At 38.8% G+C, this 13,999-nt stretch overlaps 1 pseudogene and 1 gene segment (V, D, J or C); one reads left to right on the forward strand and one right to left on the reverse strand.

The window, feature by feature from the left end:
- Positions 1-2,173: 2,173 nt before the first annotated feature.
- On the reverse strand, positions 2,174-2,753 carry LOC101684452 (annotated as a pseudogene).
- Positions 2,754-2,931: 178 nt separating this feature from the next.
- LOC101684716 lies at positions 2,932-12,925 on the forward strand. The segment is given in 3 exon segments: positions 2,932-2,989; positions 12,275-12,415; positions 12,519-12,925. Coding segments are annotated over 3 exon segments (606 nt in total).
- Positions 12,926-13,999: the final 1,074 nt, after the last annotated feature.

A 13,999-nucleotide genomic window follows, 5' to 3' on the forward strand; every position in this document is an offset into this window, starting at 1 on the left:
TAGATCCTGGATATCAGCCCTTTGTGTGTACTGTCATTTGTGAATATCTTCTCCCATTCTGTGGGTTGCTTCTTTTTCTTGTACCCATTTTCATTTGCTGTGCAGAAGCTTTTCATCTTGATGAAGTCCCAAAAATTCATTTTTGCTTTTGTTTCCTATGCATTTGGAAACACATTTTGAAAGAAGTTGCTGTGGCTGATGTTAAAGAGTTTACTGCCCATGTTCTCCTCTAGAACATTGATGGCTTTCTGTCTCACATTGAGGTGTTTCATCCATTTTGAGTTTATCTTTGTATATGGTGTAAGAGAATGGTCAAGTTTCATTTCTACATATAGCTGTCAAATTTTCCCAGCCTCATTTATTGAATAGACTGTCTTTTTTCCACTGTATATTTGTTCCTCCTTTGTCAAAGATTATTTGACCATAGAGTTGAGAGTCCATGTCTAGGTTCTTAAACTCTGTTCCATTGGTCTATATGTCACTTTTGAAGCAAGGACTTTGAATGACACTGCATCAGATTGATTTCTTTCCTTTTTTATGTTTTAAAATTTCTATTTAAATTCAGTTTGTGTAAACACATAGTACATTGGTGGTTTCAGAGGTGGAGTTTAGTGATTCGTTAGTTAAATATAACAGCTAGTGCTCATTCCATAAGTGCCTTCCTTAATGCCCATTGGCCAGTTACCACCCTCTCCCATCCACACCTAATTTAAACACAAAATTTTGAGTATAATTTCAGAATTTGGATTTAGGACTGTTCCTCCTAGAATTCTACATTAATTAATTAATTTTTTTCTCACAGGACTATATGTGGAAACTCCTTTTGTAAAATTATGTTCAGTTAGCCATCATAAAGTACAATGTTAGGGTTTTTTTTTTTTTAACTTTATTTTTTCAGTGTTCCAAGACTCATTGCTTATGCACCCCACTTACTGTTCTATGCAATACATGCCCTCCTTAATACCCACCACCAGGCTCACCCAACCCCCCACCCACCTCCCATCCAAAGCCCTCAGTGTGTTTCTAAGAATCTGCAGTTTCTAATGGTTCATCTCCCCCTCAAATTTCCCCCAACTTCCTTCTCCTAATGTCCTCCATGTTTTTCCTTTTTCTCCACAAATAAGTGAAACCATGCCATTAGTTTTTGATGTAGTGGTCAACAATACATTATTTGCTTATAACACTACTGCTTATTTAAATACATATCCTCCTTATGGCCATTCACCGATTTACTCCATTTTCCCACCCCAACCCCTCTGAAATCCTGTTTAGTTCCCCAGAGAAACACATTGATTTCTGATATTATTTATTTGGGACTTTCTCTTTTCTTTTTTGATAAATCTAGGCAGGGGTTTCTCACTTTTATTTTATTTTTTTTTTCCAAAGAAGCAGACTTTGGTGTTTTTTCTGTTCTGTTGTTTTTGAGTTTTATATTATTTATTTCTGCTCTAGTCTTTACTATTTCCTTCTTTTTGCCATATTCAGGGTTTAGTCATTCGAGGTTCTCTAGCTCCTTCAAGTGTAACGTTAGGTGGTCTTTTTCAGATTTTTCTGCTTCTTGAAGTCTTCCTGTATGCTGTGTATTTCTGTCTTAGGACCACCTTAGCTGCAGAGTAATTAGTGGAAAGTGATACAGGTTTTATACTTATGTGTGTGTGTGTGTAGTGTGTGTGTGTGTGTAATGTTCATACTCCACATAAACACTACATCTGGAGGGGGTTCCACTACTTTGCCATGTTGTCATTAACATTGATGATGTGAGCATGGCTTAAGACAGTGACCTCCCCACCAAGACATTTTCTTCTTTTGCTTTGGATTGTTGATGCCCCTGGTGGTATCCTGTCCAGCATACACTTTATGCTGCTTCTAGCGAGTTTGCACGTTGAGCAGGGTGGACTTATGATGCACAGTGAGAGCAGCTGGGATTCCTATAAATGTTCATTTGATGAGCACCAGTTTATTTGTGATTCATTGATATTTAGGGAAAGGTATAAACAACATGAGTGACTGTATTTTGTGCATTTTGGTATAATTGCTTCCCCAATAGAACAAATTTTCAAAGTCAGAGAGTGAAGAGGTAAGCAGAGAATCATGTGTGCACAAAGGGTCCCTGAGGGAAAGGGTTCTCTGGATAGGAATCCCTAGATTCTGACAGGAAACCTGCCCATAACCTTCATCTGCATCTGCTCCTGGTGCTTAAAGACAGAACTAGTGAGTAGTGTGCACCTCCTGGTGGTCCAGATCCCATCCTACAGTGAGGTTTGTGTCTGGGCTCATACTGAGGTCCCCTCACTGTGTCTGTTGTACAGTAATACACAGCTGTGTCCTCGGCTCTTAGGCCATTCATCTGCAGATACAGCGTGTTCTTGCTGTTGTCTCTGGAGATGGTGAATCAGCCCTTTACAGAGTCTGAGTAGTATGTGCTACTTCCGTCATAGCTAATACCTGCGACTCACTGCAGCCCCTTCCCTGGAGACTGGCAGACCCAGCTCATGCCATTGCTGCTGAAGGTGAATCCAGAGGCTGCACAGGAGAGTCTCAGGGACCCCCCAGGCTTCACCAGGTCTCCCCAAGACTCCACGAGCTGCACCTCGCACTGGACACCTGCAGACACAAGACATTCTAGTCAGAAATATGTCACACACCCATGGTTTCTCTCACTCACACCCACTCACATCCTCAACGTCTCTTGTTCACTATGAATTACCTTTTAGAAGAGAAACAAGGAATACCCAGCCAAGTGCAAACTCCATTGTGAGTTGTGAGTGTTCTGTCTTGACTACTGATTGGAATGCCTGGAAATCCTGGGCTGGGGCTCCTCTCCCAGCTGCAGAGTCAGGGATTGGCTGTTTTAATCAGCAGAGGGAAGGCCTTATTTGCACGTTCTCTGATTATATACTCAGCTTGGGATCTATGTGACCATAGAGGGCAATGACTAGAAGAGATGTGGCTGCCTTTGTTTTGGTGGTATTAAGCACTTTTGAGGAAAGTATTATTTTTCATTACATAGCTTTCCAAAGTATATACTTGGCCTCCACGTGCTAATTTCTTTTTAAATATTGACACAAATGTTGTGGGATATGTGTTGTGTTATTCTATAATAAAATGTAAAATTACACTTAGAATTTTAGAGAGTTTTGTGAGGAGTCCAAGAGCACCCAGGTGGTGAGAATGAGCCTCAGTTGGTGGCCCTGTGCTCATCCCCACAGGACACACTGTCCCCTGAACCACCTGGAGGACAGAGTGCATGGGCTGGTGAGGAATCTGGAACCCCTCCTGTAATGGGGACAGGATGATTTAACCTGCTCTAGAGTTTTCCTAAAATATAGAGAGAATAAGAGTACATGCAGGTGTATTTTCTCACATTTTAATATCTGTATGTTCCTCTTGAGTCATCTCTGTGAGTATTTGTAACAATTTTGATGAGTGTGCTTGACACAGAATGAACTGCCACATGCAGAATGTGTGATAGGATAAATATTGGTGTCCAAATAAGCATTATGCAGACTGAACAAATCAATTCTTCATAAAAATTCTTTGATTTTCTCTGGAATTCCTCCTTCCTCTTCCCTTCTTCATTCTGTTCTCACATAACTATGTGTTTTCCACATTTTGCTTAGTCTAGTTTTAATTTTTGAAGAATTTATATTGTATGTATTTTTATTTGTATTATTTATTTATTTATTTATTTTTGCTCTGCACAAATCCCTGAAAATTCAACCATGTTGATTTCTATAGCAGGAAGAATCATTTTAATATTTGGTAGTTTTCCAAAGAGTAAATATAGCATAATTGGTTGGGGTAGGGATTCTTTCCAGTTTCTGATACTACAATATAGTTGCTTCTCACCCTGTCAATGTAGATATGGAGCTCAGAGGATATCTTATTTATGTGTTTTCCACAACAACTGACCTGAAGAGGCTGAAGAAGAACAAATATGCATCAATGTAGGAATTTCTATTTCTTGTTGTTTTCGTTAATTATAGAAATGTTTTTGAAAACTCAACTTCAAACAGGAGAATGTAATGAAAATACAAGTAGATCTATGAATCCACTGGAAAACCACGTTGCCCTGGATTCTTCTTTATTATGAAGATTTTGGTTATTGCTTCGGTTTCCTTGGTGGCAATCAGAGTGTTTAGATTTTCTATTGATTCCTGTTTCAGTTTTGGTTATTTATAAGTGTACAGGAATGTACCCATTTCTTCCAGATTGTGCTAACTTAATATGTAGTTGCTCATAATAAGTTCATAAAATTGTTGTTTACTCTCTTGTTAATTTTGACCATTCCAAATGGTGTAAGTTCATATCTCCATGTGCTTTTGATTTGAATCTCCAGATTGCTAAGATTATGAACACGTTTTTCATTTGGCTGTTAGCCATTTGTAAGTCTTCTTTGGAGAAGTGTCCATTCATATATTCTGCCCATTTTTGGACATGATTATCTGTTTTGACTGTGTTAGATTTGAGGAGTTCTCTATAGATCTTGGATATCAGCCCTTTGTCTGTACTGTCATTTGCAAATATCTTCTCCCATTCCATGGGTTGCCTCTTTGTTTTGTTGACTGTTTCCTTTGCTGTGCAGAAACTTTTTATGATGATGAAGTCCCAAAAGTTCATTTTTGCTTTTGTCTCTTTTGCCTTTGGGACATGTCTTGAAAGAAGTTTTGTGGCCAATGTCAAATAGGTTACTGCCTATGTTCTCTTCTAGAATTTTGATACATTCCTGCATCAAATTGAGGTCTTTTAAACACTTCAAGTTTATATTTGTGTATGGATTAAGAGAATCATCGAGTTTTGTTCTTCTGTACTTAGCAGTTCAAATTTCTAAGCATGTGGATTTTTTTTATTAATGAAAAAAATTATAACTATATAAAGTATTTTTATCCCCAAGAATACAGCTCTGTGAATCTCCAGGATTACACATTTCATAGCACTCACAATAGCACATACCCTCCCCAATGTCCATATCCCCCTACCCTCTCCCAATAACCCTCCCTCCAGCAACCCTCAGTCCATTTTTTTGAGATTGAGTCTTTTATGATTTGTCTCCCTCCCAATCCCCTCTTCTTTATTTAAATTTATTTTTTATTTATTTTCAGCATAACAGTATTCATTATTTTTGCACCACACCCAGTGCTCCATGCAATCCATGCCCTCTATAATACCCACCAACTGGTACCCCGACCTCCCACCCCCCGCCCCTTCAAAACACTCAGATTGTTTTTCAGAGTCTATAGTATCTCGTGGTTCACCTCGCCTTCCAATTTCCCCCAACTCCCTTCCCCCCCTCTCTATCTCCCCATATCCTCCATGCTATTTGCTATTCTCCACAAATAAGTGAAACCATATGATAATTGGCTCTCTCTGCTTGACTTATTTCATTCAGCATCATCTCTTCCAGTTCTGTCCATGTTGCTACAAAAGTTGGGTATTCGTCCTTTCTGATGGAGGCATAATACTCCATAGTGTATATGGACCACATCTTCCTTATCCATTCGTCCGTTGAAAGGCATCTTGTTTCTTTCCACAGTTTGGTGACCATGACCATTGCTGCTATAAACATTGGGGTACAGATGGCCCTTCTTTTCACTATGTCTGTATCTTTGGGGTAAATACCCAGGAGTGCAATGGCAGGGTCATAGGGAAGTTCTATTTTTAATTTCTTGAGGAATCTCCACACTGTTCTCCAAAGAGGCTGCAGCAACTTGCATTCCCACCAACAGTGGAAGAGGGTTCCCCTTTCTCCACATCCCCTCCAATACATGTTGTTTCCTGTCTTGCTAATTTTGGCCATTCTAACTGGGGTAAGGTGGAATCTCAATGCGGTTTTAATTTGAATCTCCCTGATTGTTAGTGATGATGTACATTTTTTCATGTGTCTGATAGACATTTGTATGTCTTCATTGGAGATATGTCTGTTCATGTCTTCTGCCCATTTTTTGACATGATTATCTGTTTTGAATGTGTTGAGTTTGAGGAGTTCTCTATAGATCTTGGATATCAGCCTTTTGTCTGTACTGTCATTTGTGAATATCTTCTCCCATTCTGCAGGTTGCCTATTTGTTTTGTTGACTGTTTCCTTTGCTGTTCAGAAACCTTTGTTCTTAATGAAGTCCCAAAAGTTCATTTTCACTTTTGTTTCCTTTGCCTTTGGAGACATATCTTGAAAGAAGTTGCTGTGACCAATGTCCAAGGGGTTACTGCCTATGTTCTCCTCTAGGATTCTGATGGATTCCTGTCTCACCTTGAGGTCTTTTATCCATTTTGAGTTTATCTTTGTGTATGGTGTAAGAGAATGGTCCAGTTTCATTATTCTATACGTAGCTGTCCAATTTTCCCAGCACGATTTTTTGAAGTGACTGTCTTTTTTTCACTGTCTATTTTTTCTTGTTTTTTCATAGATTAGCTGGCCATAAAGTTGAGAGTCTTCGTCCAGGCTCTCTATTCTGTTCCACCCGTCCATGTGTCTGTCCGTGTACCATTGTCATGCTGTCCTGGTGATCACAGCTTTGTAGTAATGCTAGAAATCAGGCAACATGATTCCCCAGTTTTCTTTTTCAACATGTCCTTAGCAATTCACGGTTTCCTCTGGTTCCATACAGACTTGACGATTGTTTGCTCTGGCTCTTTGAAAAATGGTGCTTTAATTTTGATTGGAATGGCATTGAAAGTATATATTTCTCTAGGTATTATAGATATTTTAACAATGTTTACTCTTCTGATTCATGAGCATGGAATGGTCTTCCAACTTTTTCTGTCTTTTTCAATTTATTTCATGAATGTTCTGTATTTCCTCCATTACAGATCCTTTACCTCCTTGGTTAGGTTTGTTCCCAGGTATCTTAGGATTCTTGGTGCTATAGTAAATGGAATTGATTCTCCAATTTCCCTTTCTGTATTTTCACTGTTAGTTTATAAGAAAGCAACTGATTTCTGTACAATGATTTTGTATCTTGACTCATTACTGAACTGCTGTATGAGTTCTAGTAGTTTGGAGGTGGAGTCTTTAGAGTTTTCCATATAAACTCCATATAAACTTTCCAAATAATCTCTCTCTTCAAAGAGAGAGATTTTGACTTCTTCATTGCCAATTTGGATACCATTTATGTCTCTTTGTTGTCTGATTGCTGTTGCTAGGACTTCTAATACTATGCTGAACATGAGTAGTGAGAGCGGGCATACTTGTCATGTTCCTGATCTCAAAGGGAAGGCTCTCAGCTTTTTCACTTTGAGGATAATATTTTCTGTGTATTTTTCATAGACAGATTTGATAAATTGAGGAATGTTTCCTCTATCCTTATACTTGGACGTGTTTTAATTAGGAATGTATGCTGAATTTTGCCAAATGAATTTTCTCCTCAATTGAAGGACCATATGAGTTTTCTCTCTTTTCTTATTGATTTGTTCAATCACATTGAATGATTTGTGAATATTGAGCCACACCTGCATCCCATGGATAAATCACACCTGGTCATGGTGGATAATCTTTTTAATGTGCTGTTGGATCCTGTTTGCTAGAATCTTGTTGACAATCTTAGAATCCATATTCATCAGGGATATTGGTCTGAAATTCTCCTTTGTGGTGGGGTCTTCGTATGTTTGGGGGATTCAAGGTAATTCTGACTTCATAAAAATTGTCCGGAAGTTTCCCTTCTGCTTCAGATTTTTGAAATAGCTTCAGGAGAATAAGCTTTATTTCTTCTATGAAAGTTTGGTAGAATTACCCATGGAATCCACAGGTCTTAGACTCTTGTTTTGGGGAGGTTTGGGATCACTGCTTTAATTTTGTTACTAGAGTGCTCGCTTCAGCAGCACATATACTAATTTTGTTACTAGATCTATTCAGGTTGTCAATTTCTTCCTGATTCAGTTTTTGAGGTGCTTATTTTCCCAGAATGCATCCATTTCATCAGGGTTGCTTAACTTTGTGTATAACTGTTGATAATAATTTCTGATGATTGTTTCTATTTCCTTGATGTTTGTTGTGATCTCTCCCTTTCCATTCATAGTTTTATTAATTTGGGTCTCCTCTCTTTTAACTTGGTCAGTGGGTATAGCTCAGTGGTAGAGCATTTGATTGCAGATTAATTTGGCTGATGGTTCATCAATCTTATTGATTCTTTCAAAAAACCAGCTCTAGTTTCAATGATGCATTCTACTGTATGCCTAGTTTCTATCTCATTGATGTCTGCTATTATCTGGATTATTGCCCTTCTTGTGTGCATAGTTTGCTTATTTGTTGTTGATTCTCCAGTTATTTAAGGTGTAAAGACAGCTGGTGTATTCTGGATTTTTCTGGGTTTTTGAGGGAAGATTGAATAGTTATGTACTTCCCCTTTAAGACTGTGTTGGTTGTATCCCATAGGTTTTGGACTGAAGTGTCTTCATTCTCACTGGTTTTAATGAATGGCTTAAGTTCTTTGACTTTTTGGTTGATGCAATAATGCTTAAGCCAGGTGGTCTTAGCTTCCAAGTGTTTGAATTCCTTCCAAACTTTTTCTTGTGGTTGAGCTCCAGTTTCAAAGCACTGCAGTTTGAGAATATACATGGAATATTATCAATGTTTTGGTATTTTTTGGGTCCAGATCTGTGACCCTGTATGTGGTCTGTTTTGGGGAAGGTTCCATGTGCACTCGAGAAGGATGAGTATTCTGTTGTTTGAGGGTGGAATGTTCCGTATATATCAATGAGGTCCATATGGTCCAATGTGTCATTCAATGCTCTTGTTTCCTTATTGATTTTCTGCTTAGATGATCTGTTACTGAGAGTGGCATGTTAAGATCCCCTACGATTAATGTATTCATATCAGTATGATATGAATATGATATGAATGCATCCACCCAGACTCTCACACGTAGGTGCCAGAGGCTCAGGGACCATGGTCTAGATTCTTCACTGCACTCTATCTGGCACAGCACCAGCAGTTCCTGTCTTGGGTCCCTGAGCTTAAGCCCGTGCCCCAGACTGCCCAATTCCATCATTTTCCTCTTGAGATATTTTGCTGGTTTTGAGTGCTTTTAACCAGTCTCCAAGTTAATGCCCAATCACAGGGCACCCTCGTATTGGGGTATCACTTTCCAATGGGTCCCTTCTGGTGGCTCCCTCCCCCTCTTATTTATTTTCTGATATCAGTCTGATGTTCCTACTCTGCTTTACCTGTCCACTGCCTCTTCTGTCCCTGTAGAGATCCAGAAGTGTATCATTCTAATCTCAGGCAATTTCATGGGTGATCAGGGTTCTTTGGTAGATAATCAGCTCACTAAAGGGGACAGGTTGGAGAAGCATCTCCTACTTCTCCACCATCCTGTCTCCTGAGCAAAGGTGTTTATCAAGTGTGAGAGTAATTATTCAAACATTCCAGAGAAGAGGAAGTATCCTGAAAGTTGACTCTGAGGTAGCTGGAATGCTGGGAGAGAGCACAGAGGAAGTGGTCTTGCCTTTCTCATGGAGCAAACTCCTCCCTAGCTGACTGGCATCTGTTATCTTCTGATATCAGTCCAATGTTCCCACTCTGGTTTACCTGTCCACTTGTGTCTTCTGCCCCCATAGAGATCTAGAAATGTATAATCCTACATCTCAGGCTGATTTCATGGGTGTTAGGAGTGTTCTGGTAGATAATCAGCTCACTTTAGGGAACCAGTTGAAACAGTGTCTCCTATGTCTCCACCATCTTCCCCCCCTCCTTTAATTGAATTTAAATTAAAGAAATAAAATAAAATAAAACCTCAAGTTTCAAAAAAAAGAAAAACAAAGAACAAAATTTCCAAATCAGATGGTTTTCTTTGTGGAAGCTAAATATTTAAAGAAAAATTAAAGCTAATACATTGCAATCTCTTCCAAAAAACTGATGAGAAAGAAATATGCCCCAGTTCATTGTATGACACCAGCATTACTCCAACACCAAAGCCAGGCAAGGACACACAAGAAGGGAATGTTCAGGTTAATATCTCCCTTGAACATACCTGCAAAAATCCTGGCATACTGAACGCAAATGCACACTAAAATGATCGTACATAATGACCCTGTGTGAATCATCCCTCAGATGCAAGTTTCCTTCAACATACAAAGATCAATAAATGGGGCAAACTATTTCAACAGAGTAAAGGATTGAATATACACCATCCACTCCATCGATGCTTAAAACCATTTGAAAAAATCAACACATGTTTATCACTTAAAAATCTCAATGATTGAAGAATGAAAGGAAATTACTTCTACATAATCATTGTCATATATGAAAAGCCCAATACAGCCTAATACATGTATTAGGCTTCACTTTAAACAGTGAAAACACGAAGCCTTTCCTGTCACTGAGAAGCTAGACAAGGATGCTCATTCTTACCATAAGTTTCAACATGGTATCATGAAGGAGAATAAAATGTGCAATCCCACTATGTCATCTGGTCCCTGGGTTATTGTAAATGAAATTCACTTGAGAACATGCCAGTGGACAAACAGACTGAGCCTCCTTTGCACACTAACAGCAAGAAATAAATCTGTGGTAAATTTCCCTTCCCTGTTCCAGGAGGGGAGAACCATCCTCAGCCATAGAATAGAGAACGTAGTACCCAGAACACCGTGCAAACAAAACTTGTTAGTTCTTCCCTAATTTACTAACCCAAACCCAAATCTTTGCAGCAAATCTTCACAAATTCAATTCTTGGTTGTCTAAGAGGCGCAAGTGCCACCTAATTTTGTCATTCTCTAGGTGACATATTTTTGAGAGCTCTGCACATGTAAACTGAAATTCATTTTCCCCTCAGACCTTGTCTATATCCATTGAGTTATTAGACCAAAACCTAGAAGAAAAGAAGGGAAAACTTTCTGGCCCTCACCCGGAAAACCTTCAAAAAAAGATTGGCAATAATAAAATAAAAGATACTAAAATCAATAGAAAAAAGAAAAAAAAAAATATTTGTTTCCATATGACATGGTCCTATACATAGTCAAACCCCACAAACTCCATTTAAAAAGATCTTAGAACTACTTAATGATTTCAGAGAAACTTTGGGGTACAAAATAAGCATACAAAATAGAGCAATGCTTCCATACATTAACAAGAAATTATTTTAAAAAGAAATTAACAAAATAATTTCATTTAGGCTGTTTCCATAAATAAAATAATTAGGACTAAACATCATTAAGTGGGTAAAATAATGTATATTAAAAATTACCTACGTTAATGAAAGACTTTTAAAAATGCACACAGAAATGATAAGACAACTCTGTGGAAAAAATCGACAAGGCAAGAAGCATTGAATGTTGGAGAATTTATGGAGTAAAGGGAGCCCTCTTACACTGTAGGTGGGAATGTACATTGGTGAAATCGGTTGGTAATCAGTGTGGAGTTTCCTCAAAATATTAAACATAAAGCTACCCTCCATGGTGAATAAAATAAAACAAACATAACACAATAAAAATATTAAAAATAAAAATAAGTAAAAACATAAATATAAAAAAAAGAGAGCAACCTTATGACCCAGAAATTGCACTACTGGATATTTATCCCAAGATACAGATGTAGTGAAAAAGAAGGGCTACATGCATTCTAATATTCAGAGCAGCAATGTTCATGATAGCCAAAATGTGGAAAGTGCCAAGATACCTTTCAACAGATGAATGGATAAAGAAGGTGTGTTCCATATATACAATGGAATATTACTTAGCCATCAGAAGGAATCAATACTGAGTTTTTTATTCAACATGGATGGGACTGGAGGAGATTATGCTGAGTGAAATAAGTCAAACATAGAAAGCCAATTGTCATACAATTTCACTTATTTGTGAAACATAAGGAATAGTGTGGAGGACATTAGCAGAAGGAAAGGGTGAAGGGAGAAAATCAAAGTGAGAGATGAGCCATGAGAGACTATGAACAACAGGAAACAAACTGAGAGTTTTAGAAGGGAGGAGGGTAGGGGAATCGATGAGCCTGGTGATGGGTATTAAGGAAGGCACAGGTTACAAAGAGCACTGGGTGTTATACACAAACAATGAATCATGAAACACTACATCAAAAACTAATCATGTGCTGTATAGTGAGTAACATAACACAACATTTTTTTTTAAATGCTGTAACAGAAAAAAGAAGAGAAGACAATTCTGTTCATACATTAAAATACTACATACTGACACAGTGTCATCTATACAAAGTGATCTACAAACAATGGAATCTTTGCTATTAACTTGTAAAGAATTGAGCCTACGTCTGGAGCTAACTATATACTGAGAGGACATGCAAATAGGGTTTTCTCTCCACTGAATAAAACAGCCCAGCTCAGACCATCCAGCTGGAAGAGGAGCCCCAGGCCTGGGATTTCCAGGTGCCCACATTCACTGATCAGGATAGAACACAGAGAACTCACCAGGGAGTTTGTGCTTGGCTGGGTTTACCTTGTTGATCTTTTAAAAGGTAATTTCTGGAGAACCAAAGAAATTGAGGATGTGAGTGGATATGAGTGAGAGAAGCCATGGGGGTGTGACCAATCCCTTACTTGGGTATCTTGTGTCTGCAGATGTCCAGTGTGAGATGAAGCTAGTGGAGTCTGGGGGAGACCTGGTGAAGCCTGGAGGGTCCCTGAGACTCTCCTGTGCAGCCTCTGGATTCACCTTCAGTAGCTATGGCATGACCTGGGTCTGCCAGGATCCAGGGAAGGGGCCGCAGTGGATCGCAGGTATTTGGATTGATGGAAGTTTCACAAGCTATGCAGACTCTGTGAAGGGCCGATTCACCATCTCCAGAGACAATGGCAAGAACACGCTGTATCTTCAGATGAACAGCCTGAGATCCAAGGACATGGACGTGTATTATTGTGCGAGAGACACAGTGAGGGGACATCAGTGTGAGCCCAGACATAAACCTCAAACTACAAGAGTATCAGACCATCAGAGGGTACACATTACTCACCAATTATGTCTTTAAGCCACTGGAGCCACTGCAGATGGAAGCTATGGCAGGTACCCTGTCAGGGTCTGGGGTTTCCTCTCCATAGAGTAGTTTCCCCATGGGAACATCCTTGACATTATTCACTAATCACTCGCTGATTTAGAAACTTACTTGTAAAAGGAAGACAAATATGCTAAGATGCACAAAACACCAAGTCAGTTTCATTAGTTTCCTCTTGTCCTCAAATACCAATAAATTACAAATATCCTGATGCAGGTAACAAAACCTTTAAAGGAATCACAGCGGCACTCACTGTGGATCACAAAACCTCCAGCAGAACCAGAAGATCTGTCTCTCTCTCTCTCTCTCTCTCTCTCACACACACACACACAAACACACAAACACATGAGTATAAAACCTATATCATGATCATTTAATTTCTCTGCATCAAAAGTGGACCTAAGACAGGAATACACAGCATACAGAAAGACCTCAGGAAGCAAGAACAATATTAAATAAACCACAACCTTCACACCTAGAGGTGCTAGGAAAAAAAAAAAAAAAAAAAAACAAAACCTGATACCTACATATAGCAAAAGGAAGGAAATAGCAAGATTAGAGCAGAAATAATTTATATAGAAACTAGGAAACAACAGAAGAGATGAAAGAAACCAGGGTCTGATTCATTTTTCAAAAATCAATTAGGCAAAATATAGCACATCATTGATTTTTTTTCTTAAATTTATTCTCAGTGTTCCATAATTCATTGTTTGTGCACCAACCCCAGTGCTCCATTCAATATGTTCCCTCCATAATACCCACCACCATGGGCACCTAACATCCCATCCCCTACTCCTGCAAAACTCTCAGATTGTTTTTCAGATTCCACAGTCTCTCCTGGCTCACTCCCCCTCCAATTTCCCCCAAATCCCTTGTCCTCTCCATCTCCCCATGTCCTCCTTGTTATTCCTTATGCTCCACAAATAAGTGAAACCATATGATAATTGACTCTCTCTGCTTGACTTATTTCACTCAGCATAATCTCTTCCAATCCCATCCATGTTGCTACAAAAGACAAAAGTTGGATATTCATCCTTTCTGATGGAGGCA

The sequence above is a fragment of the Mustela putorius genome, unplaced genomic scaffold (assembly GCF_011764305.1).
Source record: "Mustela putorius furo isolate JIRA1106 unplaced genomic scaffold, ASM1176430v1.1 tig00001692_pilon_pilon_pilon, whole genome shotgun sequence".
NCBI classification, from domain to species: domain Eukaryota; kingdom Metazoa; phylum Chordata; class Mammalia; order Carnivora; family Mustelidae; genus Mustela; species Mustela putorius.